The 17,026-nt window shown below is 36.6% G+C and overlaps 1 protein-coding gene across 2 annotated transcripts in view; it reads right to left on the bottom strand.

The window, feature by feature from the left end:
* Positions 1-90: 90 nt before the first annotated feature.
* LOC137404365 (transcription initiation factor TFIID subunit 10-like) overlaps positions 91-17,026 on the bottom strand; it is a 36,784-nt gene continuing 19,848 nt past the window's right edge. Inside the window, exons 2-5 of one of the 2 annotated variants that reach the window (XM_068090564.1) lie at positions 13,287-13,430; positions 7,228-7,292; positions 2,578-2,686; positions 91-394 (exon numbers count right to left, since the gene is read on the bottom strand). In XM_068090564.1, coding sequence (XP_067946665.1) covers positions 305-394; positions 2,578-2,686; positions 7,228-7,292; positions 13,287-13,421 — 399 coding nt within the window. In that variant the 5' untranslated portion in view covers positions 13,422-13,430 and the 3' untranslated portion in view covers positions 91-304. Of the gene's footprint in view, positions 395-2,577; positions 2,687-7,227; positions 7,293-13,286; positions 13,592-17,026 lie in introns of those variants that run through there. The other variant, XM_068090563.1, reaches the window with a different exon arrangement.

Here is a 17,026-nt window from a genome sequence, read left to right as displayed (position 1 = left end):
CAATAAATGCTGTATCCATATTTATTTACATGTATTTTATGGTGAACTCTTGTTGTATTTTGCAGTAAATGAACCCAACAGAGAAGCAGGTAATTTTAAGTATTTATTAAAAACCAACATAAATCTCATCCGTATATATGCCAATAACCCGGTGTGTACAACAATTAGCTCTTTGCAACTGCGTGTATGCTTATAATCTTAATGCTGAAAGAGCCAGTCTTGCTCCCTCAATCCTTTAATGTGTGTGCAAAGATCCGCCGCTCTCAACACTGATGAATAGATGGGTGAAATCATAGACAGAGATTCAAGTGAAGTACGGGGGTTTTCTCAAAGTTATTCCATATTCAGCGAGGGCTGGTGTCAGGTCCTCGACTGTCAAGGTTGTTTTCTTATCCTGCAAACATTAAATCTGTCTTATGATTGAAATACAGATATGATTGAAAAATGTATCTCCGATAAGGTTCGACTGTCTAAGACTTATTGAAAACAAAGATGAAAATGAATAAATATCATGGGTAGAGCTGATTAAACAGCAAGAGTGTTGATCATGTTCCAATTTTTCATACCGGTTGCAGTGATTGCAAAAGGAAATCATACTTCGACATATGAGCTTAATGCATTCCACGACCGAGCTCGTATGTCAAATCGATTCTTGCTATCTAAAATCCCTAAATACAAATGAATCCGTTCATACCCTTTGAATAAAGCATTTAAAACAGGATATTACAATGCAAAAAACATGTTTTTAATTGTTTTAATTCACCACCTACATTCATAAAGTAACAAATACCCATCTAGTGGTTATGATCTCCAATAACATGTAACATTATTATGTACTGTATGGAGTTCTTACATTCGAGAAAGACGGTATCGGCTAAAGGCTAGTTCACACTACCTCTGTATTGATGCCACAATACTTCGGTGATCGTCGATGATAACAAAGTTCACACTGACACAAACCCATTGACTTTTGCATCAGCGAATACTCCGTAATGTAGTAGAAAGTAATCCTTTTTTTAATTTTTGCGAACAGCCCTGTTTGTTATCGCCGGCTTGAGTCAAATTGTAGTTCCGCAGCAATTGTCATAAACGGAATTAAATCATGCTATCCACAATCGCAAATTACTATTGTCGAAATGGTGCACATTATACAAACTTTTAGCCAGCCTTTTCAATGCATCTTTAACAAATCGGATGAGAAAAACCGAACGATGCTTTTCTGGATGTCGGCCTCTCACATACTCAGCCACTTAGTGACCACATCAATAACCATCTCGTCTGCTCATATCTCAAGGCAAAAACTTGCTTGGTACTTTCTTCATATTTTACATTTCTGGCATATTGGTATACTCGTATGTCGAGTATGCCTGTACAGTCCAAATTTGACAAGTATTTGTTGCAGATACTTTGGTAATATTTTCTCGGACTATTTGTACTCGCGCACAAATGAAAGAACACAACATTGATCTCTAGGAGTTGCCCTACACCAAATTTTGCATCCTAGCGATAGCAGGAGCTCTGTAAGCAATACCATACTGTGCATGCTACTTGTAACAGCCTTGACTAGCAAAAGCCAAATCTTGTGTGTTGAGACAGTAACTGCTTCATTACAAGAAAAACTAAAGAAATTAGGATTCTGAGAAAAGAATATTTGACAATTTTCTTGTGAAAACAATAACGATAATATATTATGTGAAACAAACATTTGTCACAGCATGATGTAACCACTTTAAAATTGGCCTGCACACTGTAAGGTATTTGCGTCATCTTAGAATGTAAATTCGTGCATTCATTTCTACAGATTTCGTGTTCTAGACTTTTCTATAAGCAAAAGCTAAATTTAAATCTAAAATAATCACATTTATGTTGGCTCTGGATTGAATAAACTACCGCTTTGTAAAAAAAAGTTCAAAAACCTAAAGAATGTTTTGAATAGCCTCAGACATCTGTGTGAAATTCATGATGGCAATATTTCGTGTGGCCAGAAATTGTGATCCTATGATGATGAAACTAAAGAATCGGAGTTTTTTCATTCTGATCTGGCCAACAGGGTGTTGTCCGTCTAAAAAGATCAACTTAGTCTCTGAAGCAATAATTTAAAGTTTCCCTACAGACGATTGGTGAACGTAATATAAAATATACGCAATTTATGTGATGGAAATACATGTATGTATCACAACCCAAATAGAAAGAATGTGTTGAGTTAGCATTCATATGTAATAAATTTATATAGTAATATATTATATATATAACCCAAACATAAGAAAACTCTGCATTTACGTAACACGGAAGTTCATGGCCAAAATTTTTTTCGTTTTTATATCGGTATGAAGGTTTATCGATACTCAACAAGTTTATGAAAAATTTGGCCATGTTTATTTTCTACAACAAAACACTTTAACAAACAATAACACCCTGTGATTTTAATTACAACTATTTTTTGGTACACGAGTGATTAATTTTCACAACAGAGAAACCATGGCTTCATATGCACTGGCAACTTCTGTAAATATACATGCAAGGAAATGCAAAACAATGATCTCTGGCTAACAGTTCACAATATTGGAGTTATCTCACCTGGCGCTGCTTTTTGTTCACTGCTGACTGCCTCATTTTGAACTGCTGTAAGGAGTCATTAACTATGTCTGATATAAACTTGTGGGTGGATAAAGAGACGAGCCTCACCCTGCAATGATTAATCCAGGGCAATTAGGCTATCCGCTATTGCTCCTTTACTATCCCGTCAAATGTATTGTAACGGTCTTTTCTAACCACGCTAATCAGAGAGCCTGTGAAACAAGGGATTTACTAGCCGCTATCATCTGTTTCTATGATGCAGTTATGCACAAGTTTGTCCGCAAGATGGAAGCAGCCAAAATCTGCTAGTCAAGCGAGTTCTGTTACCCGCAAATTTTTATGAAATGTTTCATGCCTGCGAAAGATGGATTTTTTTGTGCATCATCACTTGTGAATTATGTCCAAAAACTGCCCCAGAAGCCATTCGTTCTTTTTAATTTTTCTACATTTCAGTAACTATTATGTCAATTTGAGTATTTTCGCATGCGCCGGTATTACTTCTGCATAGAAATCCTTATTTCTTTAATAAAGCACATATGTTAATACGCATCATGAAAATGTCCATTGAATCAATTATCGCGTGGTAACACAAAGTGTGCACAACTCCAAATGCGCATCATGAAAACATAGTGTATGACTAACATAAGCTGATCATGTCCATAGCTTGTGGGACTTTATTTATGCCTCTATGCTAAGAGCGACAAATCTCACAAACATTCACTTCCTGTGATAGCAGAAAAACACTGAACAAAAAAATTACGACTACTGGATTGCCACACCAGGAGTAAACATTATGTAAACGCTGTGTTTACTGAATCAACAAGCCAATTCTAAAAATTACCTGCCAAAATTTATGTAACCACACAAAGGCTTGAAATAGCTGGACTGCAATGTCAGCAACCGCGGGAAGCTAATACACGCCTGCTGCAAACTAGCTAGCTACAGCGAACACCTTAACGCTGTAGATAAGAGATAAAGATACATATCTAGGTCTAGATATGTTCATTTTAGGGTGCTTTCAGATCATCCATGTGAATTATATGTACCCTAGGACACTTATATTTCGCTAGTATTTAGTTTCGTGAGTAGCATACAGAGTAAAATTTCGCTGGAACTTAATTTCGCAGCTCTGATGAGTGCGAAAATATAGTGATGTGAAAATAAATGCAGTGGAACAAACATTAGATTACTCAGGTCCAGTTCGCTGGTACGAAATATTTTTCAATTTGGGACTACCGTACTGTTTGGACTATAAACCGCACCTCTATATAAGCTACATGTGCTTTATTTTCCAAAAACGATAATAAAACAATACATAAGCCGCACCTTACTATAGGCCGCAGAACTAAGGACTGTGCTTTTTAACGCCATTTAAAACGGAACAGTGCAGAACGGCACAGTTTCGTATTATCCGACGCTTTTTAACTTAGTGCCTAACGGGACAGTACCGTGAGGCATTGTTTCGTATTTTCTTTCACAGCTAAAAGTGCACTAATTGGAGATTCCCGTTAGTGCGCCCTAGCGGTGAAAGAAAAAGTCACAGAATAAGCCACAGTGATTAGCCGCACCCTTGTAGGCCTACCTATAAGCCGCATAGCTCAAATCATCAGAAAAAGTAGCTTTTAATTGTCCGAAAAGTACGGTAGTTTGTATTTGTGAACCGCAGGTAGAAATGTGTGGGCTAGATCAATAATGTAATTTGATCGCTTGCTGCCATTTGTTTCCTAGACTATCAATGACGTCAAAGCCGCAGTGACTGATTGGTACCAATATTAGAATTCAAGTATTTATAGCACGCGGTGCCGCGGTGGCCATGGCACCGAGTTGTGATTGCTTTTGGTTGGTAATAAAATTCATCACCACAATAATTATTATTCAATTTTATGACTTTTCCTACCAGACTGTCATCCTCATCAGTTACAAATTCAATGACTAAACTAATATCATCATCTTCTTAATTTGTCTAGGCTTTTCCAAAAAAAATTTATTATCTTAATTTGTTTTGCCAAGCTGCTCAGTCGGTGTATTAGCTATAATGAGTTTAGCAAAACTTGCCCAATGAGCCAACCACACACGAAAATTCCCTGCATTTCTAATATGACGATTTTATTGTGAATATCAATGAAGAAAGCCATTTATTTTCGCGTTTTCGCTCGTTCGTTATGATAGTTTAGTTTCGCTCATGAAATTTTCGCGAGAGGCTGTTGCCGCGAAAACGCGAAAGTTAGATGCCGCGAATACATAAGTGTCCTAGGGTATACCATGTATATGCAATATGAATTTAGCTTACTAAACACATACTTGAAGCAAGTTTCAGTATGTATTTGAGTCAACTTAAAACTTTCAACTAAGATTTAATCATTTATCTGTTTGCGAATCTCTTTTTACCATAACAGATAAGGCTGAACTCGCCATGGCGAGCAACGCATATCGTTTAATAACATATATAATCAGTACACAAATCGGCGAATTTTAATTTCGAGAGAAATTATTGCTGATATCCGTCGCACAGAAAAAATTCACCCTAATGAAAAATTAACGAAAAAGCCTCACGAAAATAACGAAGAACAGCTTTTAATATGCCTTGCACCAAGCTGCCTGACCTTCCCACGAATGTGGTCATAAAGTCGGGTAGACGCATGTTGTATAGGCCATAAGTCGACAACTTGCTGTATATTAATGGCGGATGATAACCGAGTCGGGTAACGACAGTCGACAAATGCAAGCGCGGTGATGCAGTATGCAAAGCTGTAGCCCAAGATCTTGATAAATATGCTAATGATTTTAAGCTATGATAACATAACGCTAGTCTCATACTATATCATTCGGTTTAGTGGACTCATTTCGAGAGTAATCATCGAGTCGAATCGAGTCACATACGGATGAAATCGGCGTGTAAAGGTTAACATTTCGCACATGTCCCTTGTATTATCGATAAAAGTCATTGTGTACAGTAATGTAGTATCATGTTATTGCAGGGCAGCTGATCATTTATAGCCTAAGCTGCACATGGGAAGATAATTCTTTGCATTAACGGATAGAAATATACCATCAACACTCTAGTAATGAAGTCTATGAATACAACAAGAAGTAAACAAAAGCTCATCGAGTACCCATTTCATTATTGATATTACCACAATATTTTATAATACGTAAACCCTCTATAAGTAATCTGAAAGCTCCTAGTATTAGATAACTTATTGCCAGCAGGAATCTATATGTCCCTAAAGGTGCATTTACACCAGGATACTTTATGGGAGTTGCTTCCCCTCTGACAAAGTATGTTGGATATAAAACAAAAAGGTTGTAAAAATAGCTTTGTCCCTGTCGCCGACACAAGATCAGTGAAGTGCTGCCTATTATGTTAGTCCGATTTCGATGCAGTAAAATATGGAATTGACCAATCATATCTTGCAACTGAGCAAAAAATACAAACATGACTCTTTTGTGCTTGTAGTGATACGTGGTCAAAATAAAATGGATATTGATGCTGTATTTTATTGACTGAAAACTAAGCCATTTTCTATAGACGGAGTTGGTGTAAAGTCTTTGTAAAAACGTATTTCAAATAAAAACAGAGTAGAAGCCCTTCCAACTCTTTCAGCAGAAACACAACTCCAACAAATCATCTTGGTAGAAGGGCAACTTGACAGTCATTAACAGAACATTGTACAAACTTTTCATCAGTGTTTGACCGATCTAGGCCATGACGAATTCTGCCTTATTTATAGCAAACGAAAACGTTGTTAGTAAGGTCACCCAAAGGTCATCATCTAATTAAAAGAATCATTCTTTACCAATTACTTAATGCTAGAAGCAACATTTACGTTTTTGTATAAAAATAAACCTCCTCAAAAAATCAAATTCCAGATTTTTTAAACATGCTGAATGTAACAATCAGACAAAAATGATGAGCCTTTCTCCGATACATCGAAGCCAATAATTGAAGTGATGTTCATCATGTGGTGAATGTCGCTATTTTACTCACATATGGTAGTAGACAGCAAGCTATAGTAGCACCGATAAGCGTATTATAAGTAGTCAAACCTCGACTTACAATCATCACTACAAACAAATTTTTCAGCGTGCAGTAGACCCCCGCCGTATGACATTAATTTGTTCCGGTGTTGGCATCGTAAGGTGAAAATGTCATACAAAAAGGTATAGAAACCCATAGTAATTATTTAATGCAAACACTCCAGGTAAAAAAACATCAAAACTTTATATACGTACTGTAAATATTGAAAATTAGTAACAAAACAATATATTAACCTTAGTAGCTATAGTTACCTACAGTAACTTTATTGTATTTAGTGGTTATGATCTGCTTATAATTACAGTTATGATTTTTACTTCTTCCTTTAACGTAGTTATCGATTTTAGGATCCATGGCTAATGAACCCAATAATTGGCGCAACAATTTCACCAGCTAGATTTCAGCTAAAGTCACGCGTCTGCTAGATAGCAGTTAGGTGTGTAGTTAGGTTCACCAAATAAGGGAGTTCCTAATCGTAAGTGAGAATTCACTCAGTATCATATCAGAAATTAGGCCCGAGTAGAATGCATCAAGAGATAGCACATTTCACCATGCAGATAAGATAAAGAGACAAAACCAAGCCTTTGCATGGCTATAATAGGTGAGATACATACAGCCTTGGATCCACAGCTTCAAACCCTGACTTGTTGAGATAGTGAGCCGTAACTACGTCTGGAATCTACAATTAGTAACAACTAGTGATAAACTAACCTGAGGTAAAACTCAGTGCTGCACATATATTATTTCTTAAGGAAGCCGGTTCTCTTGATAACTGTGATAACACAAATGACTAACACGCTATAGCTGGGTGGCTTAATTACACAGTAGTAGTACTATATATGTAGCAGTATACGGTAGCAGCTGAAGTAGAACAGGATACAGAGAGAGGTACTACAGCTGATGGCTAACAGTTTCTCTGATTAGTAGAAGTTCAAGACCCCTTGGGGACTCACCACACAGGGTATATGTATGGAACGCATATGCCATTCGGATTATAATTGCAGGGTAATTAAAGTAGAAATGGGTTGTTTTCATCTGGATTGGGTTACATGATGGTACTTTGGAGGCAGTGGATAAGTGCAGGCTATACTAAGCACTTACGAGTCCCACCTATGACACAAAGTGGATGCAATAAAAGCCTGGTGAACATATAGCCATAGATCAGCATCACCCCTGCTTGCCATTAAAGGCCGATTTACACCATATCGCCGTTAGTCAGCGTTTTCCTTTCGGCGTTCATCGTCCATTATGTGAACTGTGAACCGATGACATCGACGAAGCATCGCAGACATGTTGGGAAAGTTTGCAGCTGTTAAACTTTCTCAATATTTCGCCAAGCATCGACGACCTCCTTTCAAGTGTGAACCATTTTGGCGATGGTACTTCACAGTCGCCAAAATCAGTATACCTGCAGTAACTTTAATGTATTTAGGGGTTATGATCTGCTTATGATTTTGGTTACAATTCTTACTTTAATGTCATTATCAATCTTAGAATCCATGGCTAACAAATTGAAGCTATACATATATGCAGTTATATACGTATAATAAATTGTAGTTTATAGTAAATATTATATTAAACACCAAAATGCACAATAAATATTCACTTTTGCGTACTTTTCACTAATTCTCGTTTCACTCACGCAGTATCAAGCATATATGAAAGAAGCGAGCATCATATCTATTTCAGGCGTTGTGAGAGGGATTTTGGCAAATAGCATATTAGCATCTTCATTATTCCAACGTATTCAGCCCACCGCCCACAAAATTTGACTTTTGAGAGACATTTTTGTTGATGTCGGTATGGCAAAATAAATGCTGTAATGAGAGAACGGAAAAGGATTGTGTTCCACATCGTGAGGCAAAAACCATAAAACAGAGACATCGCAACCCAGGGGTGCACTGTAATCGCCAAATATGAACAAGTCATAGACTGAACACTTCAGCTAATTTCTAACAAATAACAATTATTTTCTTTATCGTAGCAGTGAATCTGTATGTTAGTGGTTCTTCACATGGTTTTTATGGTGCTAAAATAACAAAAACAGCACATTATACCATCCCATTATGGCGTAAACATTTTGTGGAAATTCTAGCCGCTAGTCATTTATACAACTATAATCTTGTATCCTTGCTTGAATTCGGCGAACTGACAAAATAATACAGACTTCATAAAAGGTTGCTTTGAATAGGACTTCATCTCGTGACATTCAGCTTGGTAGACCAACACTCTAACCCCAGCGACAATCAACCCAAACTCCTTCCAAATCTGTTGAAGATTGTGTAACAAGAATGGTGTTCTGTTATATTAAAGAGCTTTCAAATGAGGGATGAGTTACCAGAGCTCCCTGCGTTACATATGGTTCATTTGATATGAAAATCAGACTCACTTCAAGCAATGCAGGGCTCAATTGGTAATCCTAGAACTTGTATTGTCCCAGTAAGTGCACCACAATCTATCTGATTAGAACTCAAGAATGTGCATTGGAATGCTTTAAGGACAACTATTAGTATAAATACTGGCCAACGTGAGGCTTGCTCCTAGTGACTACCACAATTCAACTAACAATACATGAAGACCAGAATCACCAGAAAGGTGAGCAGATGTTCTCTATAAAACTGCTCATTTACCAAACTTTCATGTACTGCCATGAAATCATCTCTCCATGGTGATGTAGAGATGGTATAAGATACCATATAGAGGGTAAAATATGGTAAAAGATACCATATTTTTACAGAAATAACGTTTTCATGAAAATATCAAATAGCCCAGCGCAAACCTACTAATAAAACTTACTAGTAGGTTTGTGCCTGACAAACCTGCTGCCTGACAAAAATTATTGCCAGGAAGCATTCCCCATAAAATTTACTCCATAACTCAAACCAAAATTAGTTTTTGGAAGCTAGAGTGAAAACATTCACTAAAAGAAAAGAAATGGCTTGAGAAATATTTACCCGTATTTACCATGAATTTAACATTTTCTGTTTAGAATACCTAATCAACTTGACACAATTTTTGCTATCTAGCGAGGCACGAAGAGGAAGAACTTCTGATGCATTTGAGATTCAGATACACAAATCTATTTGTTGCGCAGATGACTAATAAAAGTTGGAACTAAAAGTTGAATAACACAAACTTGTTCATATCACTGAATAAAATTACAAGCCGTTTTTAGACTACAAGAAGAACATTGGACCATGAATTTCACTGTCAGAAAGTACGAGAATGTTGACAGCATTAATTAATTCAATGGGAGTGCAGTGTGTAAGAGACGGTAGAAATAACAGCAATGCCGTATCTTCAATTTGCACAATTGCAAAGGCCATTGCGAATCATGTTATTATCAACTGTGTGAACAACTGGCATTTATACAGCTTGAATCATGTAAGATTTTACAAATTTTGTGGATCGCCAGAGATTTGGCGTTTGAGGCACCTCTGAGTGGTACTTGTCAACAGTGGTGATTGTCGAAGTCAGTTGGTGATTGAGAAAATATGGTTTCAACTCCTAACCAACTAAATTGCTTTACTGGTACAACCAGTGCCAACCGGAAATAACTGAACACAGTATTGCAAAATACACAATTTTTCTTCTTTAGTACTGTTTGTACAATCAGGTTTCATAGCTGATTATTCGCAGAGACTGAAGATAACTAACAATTCTAACAAAATGAATTCTTTGGTAACCAGACTCGTTGGCCTCTAAGATGAGCCACCACAAACTTTTAGTAGATTCTATCAGAAAGTATCAGTATTTTTCTATCACTTGCGATTGTTTTTGATGTTTGAGGTGATCTGACTGCGAGTATGTTACAAGATTCAAATCGACAAAACATGATCCGGTTAAAATGCCCAGATTGCAGCAGAAGTGCTACTATGACGTCTATAGTTGCACTTCGGCACAGAGACCGACAGAATAGAGGCACGCAACGCTGCAACCTGAACGCAATAGCTGATATCAATAACTAGAGAAATAGGCAGCCGTGCAACTAGTGATTTCGCACGCATTTTCTTCGGAGCATTTTAACCGTGAGCAAGTTTTGTCGATTTCAATCTTAAAACATCTTGGCAGTCAGATCAACTGAAACATCCAAAACAATCGCAAATATTCGAAAATAGCGATGCTTTAAGAGAAAATCTACTAAAAATTTGAAGAAGTTTATCTTTAAAAGGTTCGCAGAGCCGATGGCAACTCAGAAGTTCAGTCAAGCATATAATTCGCAATGCATTCTGTTCTGCTAATTTAATGGGAAACGACATGCCTTAACGCATCACCGATCAGCTGCACAGCTCTGGAAGAGAGACCAACTCGTAGTTACAATCACTATTTACCACAGTTGGTTATGGAAATATTCCCACAAATGCCTGAAAATAAAACCCACAGTAAGTGAGCAGTGACTCATCTTGGCGATGCATTATTTGCTAGTGATGGAATGGCGGGTTGCGAGTTGAATGAATGACAAGTTACTACCGCAACAGGAAACAGGGTCATGGAAATGAAGAACTGCATAATGTATCTGGTAAACCCACCTACATATTCTCCTGCCAAAATTCTTGCTGTATTTATATAGATGGAGACATTCCAACTTACAGAAACTCAATGATTTAGTGCTTGGCGAGTTTCAAAGATTGCTGATTTGAAAAGTTCATTGGTTAAATTATTTAATAGATAGCCTAGGTCTTTTCTTTTTACTGAACGTTTAGCATACGCCCCAACAGTTTATATTGGTTCCTAAATTAAGTTGTTATGTCAAAATTTACTCTGTTTCACACTATTTAGTCATTTGACAGATTAAAGTTTGTTTCTAGACCAAAGCCAGTTGTCTCCCCACGCCACTTGGCTCTTAGTAATTAAAGAACCAAACATATAGGGTTATTATTGACAACACGGAAGCAATACTGCGAGAATTGAAGTGTTTGGTTAAAAACAAGACTTCATTATATCTTGAGCAGAAAAAAAGTTGTCAAGTTGGCCTTTGACTAGCCACTGTCTTGGACCAAAACTAGACTCGAAAGATCAGACTTGCTCATAATTAATGTTATATTTGTCCGTTGGTGTATGAGATTTCACCCAATCATGTTTTAATCACTGTTTCCATGACACGATTAATCCGCACGTCTGTGTGATCTACAAGATGGAAACATCAAACCCGCAAGTCAAGCATGTTTTGTTACGCGCAAATTTTTAAATAAGTGTTTCAGGATAACGAAAGATGGAAACGGCCCTTGCATGTGATGCACAAGAAAATGTGAGACAGAAGTGCGACGCTCTGACTCTGGCGTATGATTCGTTACCTTTTTTACCAAAGCACCCACGTTAATCCGCAATATGCCAATGTCCAATAAAACACTTATCACACAGTAGCTCAACAAGCGCACATTCCCAAATCCTCACAATGGAAACATATTGCATATTTGAAATGCTTGATATTCGCTTTTCTCTGTTTGGTTGGCTGGTTGTAAACGAATTTGTTTATGGCAGAACCTGGAAAAACTATTTGACTTATAATAAAAGTGTAGTCGCTCTAAGACTATAAAAAATATTTCAGAAACAAAAGTACTAAAAACAAATATTAAAAAATCATACAATTTATATTACCAGGATCAAAATAAAAATCGATTTTTAAAAACTTTGAGACCAAAGGTAACGTAACTCTCATATTTGACACCTCAGATGTGTGTTACAACTCATAGCAAGATTAAAGCAGTACTAACATTTCAGCGAATACAAGGCAGAAAGTTCTGCAAATTTCGCAAAGAAAACACAACTTTTTATTTGACCTAATTAGCCATTCCATGCTTCCACTAGCACCACAGGTTGTCTGAACTGTATAAAATATACATAACATGTGGCCTAATGACTAGACAAGTTGGAGAGGCATGCAGCTCATGAATAGAAGTAGAACGAGACATGAAACATCTAGAGTATCGACCTGTCTCGTCCCGGATCGATCTCGTCTCGACCTAACTATTGCCAAACTCGAGACAGGGAATAGAACTAAAGCGCCTACGCACGGCGGTTAAAACATGGCGGCAGAAGAAGTTTTGCCGATTTTGGTTCCACCACCAGCCAAAGAGTCTAAAAGTGTGGTGTGGTCTTATTTTGCCTTTAAAACAGAAGATGGGGAATTTAACCAGCCTATCTGCAAAAACGTGGACAATATGTATCCTATAAAGATTCAAACACATCAGGACTTCATAAACATCCCAAAAGAAATCATCCAGAGATCAATTTACCAGAGAAAAAAGGTATTAATCAACATATAAAATATTGTAATGAACATACATACTTATTTCACATTTTTAGGGAGTTTAACTACACAAATAAGAACTAAATGTTTATAATAATTATAATCAATCAAGCTCAAAATTCTAAGAAATATATAACTAGGCTATTTTAGAGCTGTTTGTGTCACTTTTGTTTACAAAAGATACATGCATATTGCTATTAAAATGTTGTATTTAAATTGTTTACACCAGGAGAAAATTCAATTTAAAAAGAGGCTTATCAATTTCATATACCAAGTGCGCTAGTCCTTGCGTAGTGAAATCATCACCAAATGCTCATTATTTTACTGTCTCGTGTCTCGAATTTTCACAAGACAGTGTCTCGAGTCTCGTCTTGAACTTAAAAAACCTGTCCCGTTCCACATCTACTCATGAACATTACTTACTATGGGATCATAGTCTTGCAGGGTGCTAACAAGCTGGGCCATACTGGTAGTGTTGGCTCCGAGTTGGTCATGAAATACTGTGATAGGTTTTTTATCCCCATCAGATAATACGGGCTTTCTATCTTGCTCAGCCATCGCCTACAACTGCAAATGACACTATGGTGAACAACAACCATTGTTCATCCAGCAGTAGGCCTCTAGTCATCTGTATAGCCCAGTGATGACAAACAATGGCCAGAGATAATAAGGGACAAAGGGTGCTTGCGTAAAAGGAAAACACCAGAGATAATCGAGCCCGACGGAATAACTGAAGATGATAGTAAAGAAACTAGCCTGTGATCCTAAACGTTTTAAAGTTAGCTGTTTAGATGATTCATTTTAATCCAAGCAAATTTAACATGAAATAATAACTAATATCAAAATAAATAAAACGTAATATTATGCTGACAGTGTTTATTACAATCTTTACTATAATGAGATCCGTGTTTGTCCGAAGCTGCGGTTAGAAGTTGGGAAAAGATATTGCCCCGCATGGGATTCGAACTCGTTATCATAATATAATGCACCCCAGGTTACGATTACCCTGTTATATGGTTTTCTTTGCCGTATGATGTGAAACACTATGTTTTTTGTCTCCGTCATTCGACATTTTTTTGCCATACATCGACCGAAATTTCTCTCGACATTTAAATTTGGCAGTCGGTGTGATGAATACATCAGAATAACGAAGATGCTAATACGCTGTTCGCGGAAATCCCTCCCACAATGCCTGAAAGAGATACGTTGCTCATTCTATATCTCTGTTCAGCATTATTCGTTGCAAATTATAATTAAAACAAAACCGGAAATAGATATAATTTAAGACGATGACAAATTTACAGTTTAGTTTAGTAAAATACATACTAAAACTTAGCTTTACGTATTTAACTCTTTACTGTATTTAGCTTTACGTATTTAACTCAAATGTGTTTAGCCAGCTTAACTCATTTGAGTTAAATACAATGTTTATGTTATACATCTGTCTCGAAGGAATGAACTCTCTAAGATACGTACCATACGTAGTACATTTTAATAATACATTTTATTGCAGATCATAATCAGCAAATACATCAAAGTTACCGTAAGTAGCTATGGTTGCCAAGGTTAACATATTATTTTGTTACAATGTTTTAATATGTACAGTACGTATATAAAATCTTTTGAATTTTACAGGGATGTTTGCATTAGATTATTACTATGGGTTTCGACACCCCTCTATTTGAAATTTCCGCCTTACGATACTAACACTGGAATGAATTAATGTCGTATGACGAGAGTTAACTGTAATGATAAATTTAAACAAATTTACCTAGTCAAACATAAACAAGTAATATTGCCTCAAAAGAATTGATTCATGACTCTGTCAGAATCATTTATTTATTCAAACTACTGCTTGTATTCAGGATTTAGGAGTACCTCTGGGTAACTAGTTCAGATGCCTTCCTTATTAGTATAAGAAAACAGCACATGAAAGAAGCCTGACAAACATTTATTTCAGTACAACTGCGGGACATCTGCTAACTCCTCAGGGAACAAAGATGTAATAAATATTATTTCTTTTATGTAGTTGGCTTGGTCTAAAGGGACCTAATCTCAATGGCGGGTTATGAGTGTTTTATTACTCTAATGTGAGAGGATTTCAGCGCTACTGGAACTGTGTCGGGAGGAAATGGCATGAGGTGGAGGGGCCTGACAGTCTAGACGATTAGTTCCCATAGCGATTAGAACAACAAATAGTAGCCAAGTGTGAATAGCCGAGTTTCAAAATAGCGGTCGGCCTACATTCTATCTATATAAATATCAATGTTTGTCCATCAATCTGTCTGTACTTCCGTTTGTCCAGCTATGGCTATAAAGTTTTAGAATGAGAAATCCGCTGCGAACTGGATTTGAACTCACAACCTCCAGTTCTGCGGACATCCATTACCCAATACACTGCACTGTCCAACTGGCTATACCATGGAACAAATTTGAGCAATGCTTGGAATAGGCTTTCATGGCTTCACGTTAAACACTGCGGCTAGCGTTATGCGTAAACCCATACTATAAAAAAATCCCTGACGCCATACCATAAGAAAAATGAATGAACATAGGTGAAGAAAAATGCGTAAACTCATATAACCAACATGACTATTGCAATCATTATAGATATGTAGGGCCTAATAGGCACTACAACCGGTACAGTATGAATTACACAGAAATTAACACAGTAAACAGAAGTAAACAGAAATAGCATGGTACACAAGAAATAAACAAACAGCATCATTTAAAAGTTAGAATGGTAAATGTTGATTTTGAACTTGATTAAAAGTAAAATTCCTGTACAAAAACTTTTGTATTACGTGCGCAACGCTGGGTATCCAGCTAGTGTCAAAAAAAATATCATTGTGAAGCAATCCCAAGCAATCGTATGTTTCCAGTCAACCATGGAACAGAAAGAAGACAAAACGATTTCAAAATTCATGCATTCTCTCTAAACAACGTAGTACAATGTTGTAACTGAATAACTCATGCAAGCTATAAAATGTCATGACTTTTTTCTAAATGTCAAAAAGTGTGTCTTCAGTTGCGCTTCAATAACTGGCAAAGTTTGAATTTATTAGTTTGTAGCTAGATTCAGTTTCAATTGTCAATATGTAGAAAGGAGAGATGGAAACAACTTTCTACTGGCCTTCTATCTACAGACCAAAACACAGTGGAGGCAAAATAAAAAAGTTGCTCCATAGGCACATCGAGACATCAAATACGAGCAAAACCTTTCATCCTTGAAGGTTATAAAAATAATTTTATTACAACACTTAATATAAACTGCAGTTTATCCAAGAAGCAATTTTTATTCGCAATGGCATTATCTCATTTTAAATCACCCAAGTTTCTATTATATGCCAAACTGCATTTATTCAGTATTTTTGGTTTGCGTCCTAAAATATATTCTTTGAAAATCAGCCAGCCAATCATGACAAAGCAATTGGTAACAATACAGAGTAGTTTTTATACACACACTAATAAACTAGTGTTCAGTCAGTGTCAAAGCATAGAATGCACTCGATCTTCCTGCTTAAACTTCATGGTTAATCTTAGAAACAAGACTAAATAAATTTATTAGACTATCTCATTATGACAGGAGTGCTGAGCAGCTGCAATGCTTGTAACAAATTGAGGTTTGAACTATCAAGAGGCAGCATGCTTGTCCAACTACAACAACACCCTTCCTTTTATGGTCATAAATGTGAAGGGATTAGAATCTGGAAAAGACTTGGGTACAAATCAAGGTCATCATGATGATCAGCTAGTAATGCACAAACCGACCAATCCTTTAAAATATTACTATTCATGATAGTCTTCAACTTGCACACAGCAGTTCAACGACAGCAGAAAATTGTTTTTATCAGCAGCGAAAAAATTAGTCTAACAGTCAAAGTAACTTGGACAGAAGATTAGGCATAGACATATTGGACATATAGAGGTTTCAGGTGGACAGAAGATTAGGCATAGACATATTGGACATATAGAGGTTTCAGGTGGACAGAAGATTAGGCATAGACATATTGGACATATAGAGGTTTCAGGTATTGGTAAGATAGTTTAAAGAAAACATGAAAACATTTTTTTCAACTGAAAAATTCATTGACAAAGGATGCAGTAATTACTGGTTGTCGACTGGACAAGCAATCAAACCCATTAAAGGATGACTGGCCAAA

The sequence above is a fragment of the Watersipora subatra genome, chromosome 9 (genome assembly GCF_963576615.1).
Source record: "Watersipora subatra chromosome 9, tzWatSuba1.1, whole genome shotgun sequence".
Lineage (NCBI taxonomy): Eukaryota > Metazoa > Bryozoa > Gymnolaemata > Cheilostomatida > Watersiporidae > Watersipora > Watersipora subatra.
Note: the sequence above shows the minus strand (reverse complement) of the source record. Positions and strands in the feature narration are given on the sequence as shown.